Source organism: Penaeus chinensis, chromosome 31, assembly GCF_019202785.1.
Source record: "Penaeus chinensis breed Huanghai No. 1 chromosome 31, ASM1920278v2, whole genome shotgun sequence".
NCBI lineage: Eukaryota > Metazoa > Arthropoda > Malacostraca > Decapoda > Penaeidae > Penaeus > Penaeus chinensis.
The window spans coordinates 10,533,838-10,541,253 of NC_061849.1; the positions used below are offsets into that span (position 1 = coordinate 10,533,838).

Genomic DNA, 7,416 nt, shown 5'->3' on the forward strand with positions numbered 1-7,416 from the left:
TGTTGTCCATATACCTTTATTTATACATACTTAGCACAAAGATTCGGTGAATTGCTATTGTTTTGCCATTTTAATAACCAAAGAAAATAACAGAATGAAAAACAATTATAACTGTAATACTCTATTCTAAACACAGTGTAGTTAAATGTCATCTCTGTCAATGGTGAGTGAAATACAAGTTGTTTTGTTTACAAAGTATCTACAATTACTATACAAAGTCTACTTCTGGTTTGCAGTATATATGATCCTATATCACAATCAAAGCATTAGCACACCTGTGAATACATTTCATATTATTAAACATGACAAGTGGAAAATTAACCTAGTAGTCCCACTTTCATTCTTTGGCAACGGGCGTTAGGGTGACAAACACGTCCTCCTTCGGCCGCATAATCCCGGGGGTGAAGCTCATCTCCAGCTCTTCGTGGCCGGGGGCGCACCTCAGCTCGAACTCCAGCACGGTCCTCGCCAGGGCCAGCTTTGCCTCCATCTGAGCAAACCGCATGGCTGGTACAGAGGGAGAAGGAAGTCGATGCTTGTACAATAATACTATGGGTGTATACTTCATCATAAGTTTCTTGATAAAACGTTTTTATTGTATAGGTGCATAAAATGTTTCTGCGCCTTTTAGCAGTGTATCAGATTCATGTTTAATCTACATGTGTAAGATTTGAAGTCAGTCATGATGGGTGCTAAAACATGGGAAGAATTTCCAACGTGTCCGAGTCATACAACGTGGTATTGAATTCGGTGGGATGGATGTCTTCAAAATCATTCTGTACCTCTATGATATAACCTTACAGGTTCAAAAATAACAAAGAAAAGGCTGTGTATCTTGATTTGTTGATATAATTTAATCATAATGTCAAGTAAATGCCTGTGGTCATTGAAATTACCCACTCACGGTAGATACGATAAGATGCAGAATCTTATGCAACTTTCACTTTTCATATGAAGAACAATGTTTGTAATGAAATTTTTGTTTGACTGAATCTGAGGAATACATTTAAATTTTCCAACGCCTTGCGAAGCAAAGAGTGGTTTGTAAAAACAATATAAGTGGCAGAGTAGTCAGGTACTGTTTTCATTTTATTTGAAGCTCCGACAATGTTTTGCTTGTAATTAAAACTCATACCAGCATATTAAATACTTTGATGGTTTTCTATTGACTTCTTTATGTAAGAGTAATAAAAATAACTTATCTTTTAAAAACTTTGTATGACAGGACAAACTTCGATAATATCGTATTTTGTACGAACCGTGATACAATTTGAAACAATGTATCAAAGTGCTAAGTGTTTTGGGATGCTACTTAGATGAACTGCAGTCCAACCATTACAAATAAACAGTTATCCTGCACTCATTAACAATTGCTTGTTTCTTTTCCTTCGGAAGGTTATGAATACACACCTATATTTTGAATGACAGACTTAATGAGAGATGGTTGACAGTACTTCATATGAAGCCTAGCATAGTGAATTTAAAGATCCCTTACCTATGCAGTTCCTGGGACCGAGGCCAAAGGGAAGGTAAGTCCCACTCACAATCCTGTCCTTATTCTCAGGAAAGAAGCGCGTTGGGTCGAACTTCTCAGGGTCTGGCCAGTACTTCTGATCGTGGTGGAGGCTCCAGACAGGGATTAATATCGATTGTCCTTTGTGGATGACAAGGTCTGTTCCTGGAAGGCTGCCATTAAAGAAATTAAATATTATTGCCCTGATCTTGAAACATTCTCGGGATTCCTCATTATGTAGTTAGTTGTATCACATGTAACTAGTTTATATCAGTTTCATTTCTTCATTGGATGCAGATGCAACTGCAATGTGTCATCTAATCAACTCTTCAAGAAATGGTCAGAGTGGTCTTGCCGTTGGTGAATCTAGCATTCTGTTGGTGACGGGTTCAAATGTTCTGAACATTTATTTACGAGGGGTGATTAGGAAGTATAGACAATGAATACATGTTTTTAAACAGGAGGAATCATTTACAATACTTCCTTCCCACTTCTATGCATCGTTTCATCGGTTTTCACCACTTCATTTGTGATGAAGTTGCTTCCTAGCAAACCTAGCCTCAATTATAGGGAACAACTATGAAACTGCAGAGGGCGAATATGGGTGAGTAGGGGGGATGTACCCTTGTGCAGTACCCTTGTTTTTCCAGGAACTACATTATGAGGTGAGACTTGTGAGGTGCAGCATTGCCATGATGCACCAGAAGGCGCGGTTGGATATAGCTGGGTGTTGGACTGTTCCAGAATTTGTGGAAGGACCTGACCAATGCAGTGCTGAGCAGTAATAGTGGACTGTTGGAGCACCATGTCCTTCATAATAGAAGACGGTGAAGACATATCCAATTGCAAGAATTGGAGTTCAATATTTCTGGATAGAACTCATCGTTTAATCTCTCCCTGTTGGACTGACTGTCCTTGTTGGTGAAGATGGATATTTAGCACTCATCTTATAAGGCACATCCAAGAACCGTTTTGGACATTTGGCTCAATTTGAGCTAGCCCTCCTCAGCCCTAATTCTTCATGCACAATGTCAAGTGCACTCCCGTAGCTGAAGCCAGGCTCTAAGGATAAAAACTAAAGAGCAATGGTTGGATCTTCGTGTAGGAAGTAGCACACACGGGCTGTTGTTTTTTCAGTCGCAAGAGATCCACAGCATCCATCTGCAGCTTCGTATTATCTGATTATATTTGCAACAGTTACTCTTGACCCTCTGTCGCCTACTGGCCCAGTTTCCGAGTAAAAACACAGAACCGTCATCCCTCCGGTAAGTCACCGATTCCAATCACAGAGCAAAACCAGAGACTGGTACTATCACATGCTAAAACAAGACAAAGGGAGCCAGGAAAACGGTGACATACAAACATGTCAGGACATGTTTCCACTTGCCTACCTATCAGATTTCCCAGCTAGCACCTAAAGCCTCTATTGCAGCAACTACAACTGCCAATACTCTATATTCACTCCTTGCAGAGAATGGACTTTTGGCTGGAATTATCTTAATGAAAGTAAAGGTGAATTTATTGACTACTAGTTACTGCTTATCGGTTTTATCACTGAATACTTATGGTTCTGCATGCTAATCCTGACCAATAGCCAGGTCTGGACAAAAAACAAGGCCCTGCGCTTGTTAGCCTACAGTATGCAACACCTAAACTTGCCTAAAACTGAATCCATTATTGATTATTCAAGAATCGATGTGTAACCTCGACCTACAGATTGTAAATGTCAGCACCTTAACCTGTATGCTAGGAATAGCCGGAGTCCTAATCAGTCACGGCTTCAGAGAGATTGAAAATTTCGCACATATTTAAATCAGATCTTTAGATGGGATCTTTAGCCCATTGCAAGGCATCGAAAAATGTATCTCTGAAATGCATAATTTTTAACAACCAAACTATTAGAACCTGTTCGATGAAATACCCTACCAGCTAATATTGATTGTCTAATAGTGTCGGAAGTCAAATTTTAGATTACGAGCAGTTATGAAATATAGTATGAAGAAATATCAATCTGGTTTTTAAAAATTAAATGCATATATTAGGCCTAATATGAAAGAAACAATTTTGAAGCCACCATAGTTATTCAATAGTATATTAACTTAAAATTCTTAGTGCAACAACTTCAAGTAAATTGTTAACTTACTTATAATCCATAGTGCAGCTTCTTACATTTATAGGAACAGGCGGGTACATTCTCAAGGTCTCTGAAAAAAAACAAGAGATCTTCTCCATACGAATTCACGTGTTCATCTATCAACGTAAATTAATTACTGTCCTCATTCCGTCAAGCAGTGGGCTTTCTCTTACCTGATACACAGCCCTCCAGGTACTTGGCTTCTATAATCGCCTGGTATGTGAGAGACCCGTGCTCTGCAATCAGCTTCCTCAGCTCCTCTCGAAGAAGTTCCTGCTCCTTGGTGTGTTTAGCTAAGAGGAAGGATGCAATGCCGAGGGTGTTGGCTGTGGTGTCGTACCCGGCAATTATGAAGAGGACTGAAGATGCTATGATGGTGTCGTCACTCAAAGCTGTAGGATTTATATATATATATATATATATATATATATATATATATATATATATATATATACCCACACACGTTTACATGTACATATATATATAATCTTACTCAGTCGTATAATAGGACCACAAAGATTAAGTACATGAAAGACATAGTTATAGATATTTCAGGATATGTATTCAGTTACCAAAGTTATTAAGTATATGAATGCAACGGCACAGTTATAGATATTATAAGATGTGCATTCAGTCTCATATTACTGTGCAGTACGAATGAATTTATCGATTCAGTTTACTCTGCTGCACTGGCACATTCACAGCATTGCTATGTGTTTCTTCAGTGACACAGACACAATAGAAATGAGATACACAATAATGTACACGATTAATCCAAATTTTACACACAATCCCTAGATATCATCCAAAAGAGGCAGCGAATGCACTTACGATACTTGGGTTTCTTTTTGTCAGTACTTTGATCTTGATCTTCTCTGGCCTCAAGCATTATGTCTAAGAAGTCTCCTCTCTTCGCACCTGCCTTTCTCTGCTTCATTGTCTCAATTACAACATCAGTGAAAAATTCCATGTTTTCATGTGATAACTGAATATTTAGAAGTGTTGCGAGCTTGGGAAACGTAATTAGGAACATTATTTGCATATGCCTCAGAGGCTTAATTATAAACAGTTCTAAGGCTTTTTGGGCAAAGATGCTATCGTCTCCCTCAAATGAATTTGTCTCCAAGCCAAAGGCACATGATGATATGACCTCCAACGTGTACATACCAAAACTGTGCTTCATGCGTACTACTGGGTCCTTTTTCAGCTGTCTGTAGAGGTAATCAATCAAACCTTGGGCCTTGGCTTCTATTAAAGGGAACATGCCCTTCATCCGCCCTGACGTGAAACTAGTAGATAGAACTGACCGAATGCCCTTCCAGTGTTCACCTGTGGCCGAGGTTATCATTTCGTTAACAATTTTATCTTTGGGATTAGTCGACTTAAAAGACCGCCGATTAGCGAAATGGTCGAAATCCTTAATCAGAACAGCCTTTAGCAAATCAGGATCACCAAGCAGAAGAGATGGCCGGAAGAGCTCATACAAGCCACAGAACAATGAGCCTCTATGATTATAGTACATCTGAAATAGACATGAAATAATGTCAAGAGATTATGTTCAGAATTTCAGACGCATGAACTCATTAGTATGGCAATGGTCATGGTTCTGTTATTTTACTTTATATCTAATAGTCCTATATTTTCATCCAATTTTTGACAGGCTTATTTCTTAAGCAACACTATATTCATACACGTGGATGCCTGATGGTAAACCCTTACAAATCATATAATTAATAATTCAGAGGTTTCAAACTTTGTGATTCTACTGCTGTTTTCTACCCTATTTTCACTCATGGAGACCGCCTACGTCACCAAGAGCTTGTTTACGACCGCCTTTCAGGTGCAGAAGAGGAACTCACCTCGTCAACAACCAGCCACCGGTACTTGCTCCTGGAGAGAAACTTGAACGTGTGTCCAAAGAAGGGGATGGAGCCGGGTGCTGTCGGCACGCCCCTCGAGGACCAGTAGCTGTGACGCCATCGGGAGTACAGCAACGCCGTCACCACCAGCACCGCCAGCAGCGCCCACGTGATCATGCTTTACCTGCGATGCCACGCTCCATTAAACTTTATGACATTTAAACACACCCATGCATAAATTCTGACTAGCCCAGCAGCGGGAAGTTGCACAAGACGGGAAAATATACCCACTCGCACTGTACTCATTTTGCTGGTTCTCTGACTAAGACTACTGACTACACTTGGACATCGATAGTAGTCCTAATACTTTCCTGATAGTGAAAATGATGATGATGTTGGCGATAATGATAAAACCATCAACACATCACAGCACCAAACATGCAACATATGAATTTTCACTTCTTTTGGAACTCGGATCATAACAATAACTAACAAGAACATATATAACATCACCATAAGGATTTGATGTGTGAAATTAAACAATAATAACAAAGCAGCAATAATGACGATGAAAAAATAACATAAAAATCCTTCTAAATACAGCATTTCACTTGCTCTTACCTCACACTGTTTGTTAAGTGTAGCAAAGTTTAGACTGTACAACCTCTTGCTTGTAATAATTTTATCGAACTTTTCATCTTTCAGCCGGATCAGGTTGTCGTACGTTGTAATTGTGAATAAGAAGTATATTAATGTATCAAGAGCTTGGATGGCGGTCTAAAAGTCATAGAAATAGTGAGTAGATTTTATACCAACCACAAAATAGCGGAAAAGAAAGAGATTTAATTCCATAGGGAACTGTGGAGTGAAGCATAACCACCGCTGCCAGACGTATTTTGCGAATCATATTATGACATTTGTGTTCTTTTTAATCTTTGCGTGTGTGTGTGTGTGTGTGTGTGTGTGTGTGTGTGTGTGTGTGTGTGTGTGTGTGTGTGTGTGTGTGTGTGTGTGTGTGTGTGTGTGTGTGTATTATATATACACAGGAGAGTTAATTCTAGAATATACATTATTTAGACGAAGATTAAGAATGCTTCTAGCTAAAGAGTTCCTAAGGAAAAACATGTTATTATTATTAGATATTTTGTGAGGATAACATCTCTAAATTCCTCTGGATCACGATACCAACGACCAGCAAGAGGTGAATATGTAACATAAAGTCTGGATACTGCGAATACCTCTTGCTATGATCTCACACGTAACTGGAACCTGGAGAGGTGAACATAAATTCTGAAATGCCTGAAAATTGTACCATAAAGAATTTTCCCCAGTTTACACACAAACGAGTTACCAATGGCCCACAAAAGGCAAGCGGGCGGCATGGTACTGTTTTATCCATTTCAGATATTTAAGACCCTTTAACAGATGAATCAGTGGATATTTTCAAATGTTACCTTGCCATGTTGGATTATACTGTAGGGTTGAACGGGTGGTATATATCCTTGATCGCGACAGGTGTTGCCAGTGAAGACCAGCGACTAGTATCGTGAGACAGTGGAAATATCAAGGCTGTAATATCAAGGTCATTCAAAGAAGTCTTGTCATTTTTGGTGTGTACGCTTCCGCAGGATGACGTCATTGGTGCTTTCTCAGATGCCGGGAGTTCATCACTACCCAGACGGGCAGATGAGTGTTTGCCTTGGCCGGGTCAACATCTCGGCGGAACTGGGTTGAGGTGACATTTTGCGCTTAATACCCATATAGTCTCTAAATATAATTGTACTGGATTTATGACAAGTCTATATGGACTAAATGTTATGGTGTATTTTAAATTTCTATATATAATTTTTTTTACCGTTTTTTACGAGTACCGTGGAACTGGTGATACTGATGTGATCACGACACACATG

At 39.3% G+C, this 7,416-nt stretch overlaps 1 protein-coding gene across 2 annotated transcripts; it reads right to left on the bottom strand.

The window, feature by feature from the left end:
* Positions 1-7,082, bottom strand: LOC125042256 (cytochrome P450 6k1-like). 2 transcript variants are annotated; one of them, XM_047637799.1, is made up of 7 exons: positions 6,961-7,082; positions 5,507-5,690; positions 4,479-5,169; positions 3,821-4,039; positions 3,657-3,717; positions 1,496-1,686; positions 1-507 (listed from the first exon to the last, which is right to left on the bottom strand). In XM_047637799.1, exons 2-7 carry the CDS (start codon positions 5,681-5,683, stop codon positions 338-340), a joined length of 1,509 nt encoding a protein of 502 aa, XP_047493755.1. In that variant the 5' UTR covers positions 5,684-5,690; positions 6,961-7,082; the 3' UTR covers positions 1-337. The 2 variants fall into 2 exon arrangements, with proteins under 2 accessions (XP_047493755.1, XP_047493754.1); XM_047637798.1 differs by lacking the exon at positions 6,961-7,082 and adding an exon at positions 6,128-6,278.
* Between the last annotated feature and the right edge of the window lie 334 nt (positions 7,083-7,416).

Excerpts from the sequence above, each read along its gene's own strand:
- LOC125042256 (XM_047637799.1), bottom strand. The coding sequence starts at position 5,683 with ATGATCACGTGGGCGCTGCTGGCGGTGCTGGTGGTGACGGCGTTGCTG. Across the intron at positions 4,040-4,478 it reads CAAAAAGAAACCCAAGTATC|CTTTGAGTGACGACACCATC; the intron begins GTAAGTGCATTC and ends TAAATCCTACAG. Across the intron at positions 508-1,495 it reads CGGTCCCAGGAACTGCATAG|CCATGCGGTTTGCTCAGATG; the intron begins GTAAGGGATCTT and ends CCTCTGTACCAG.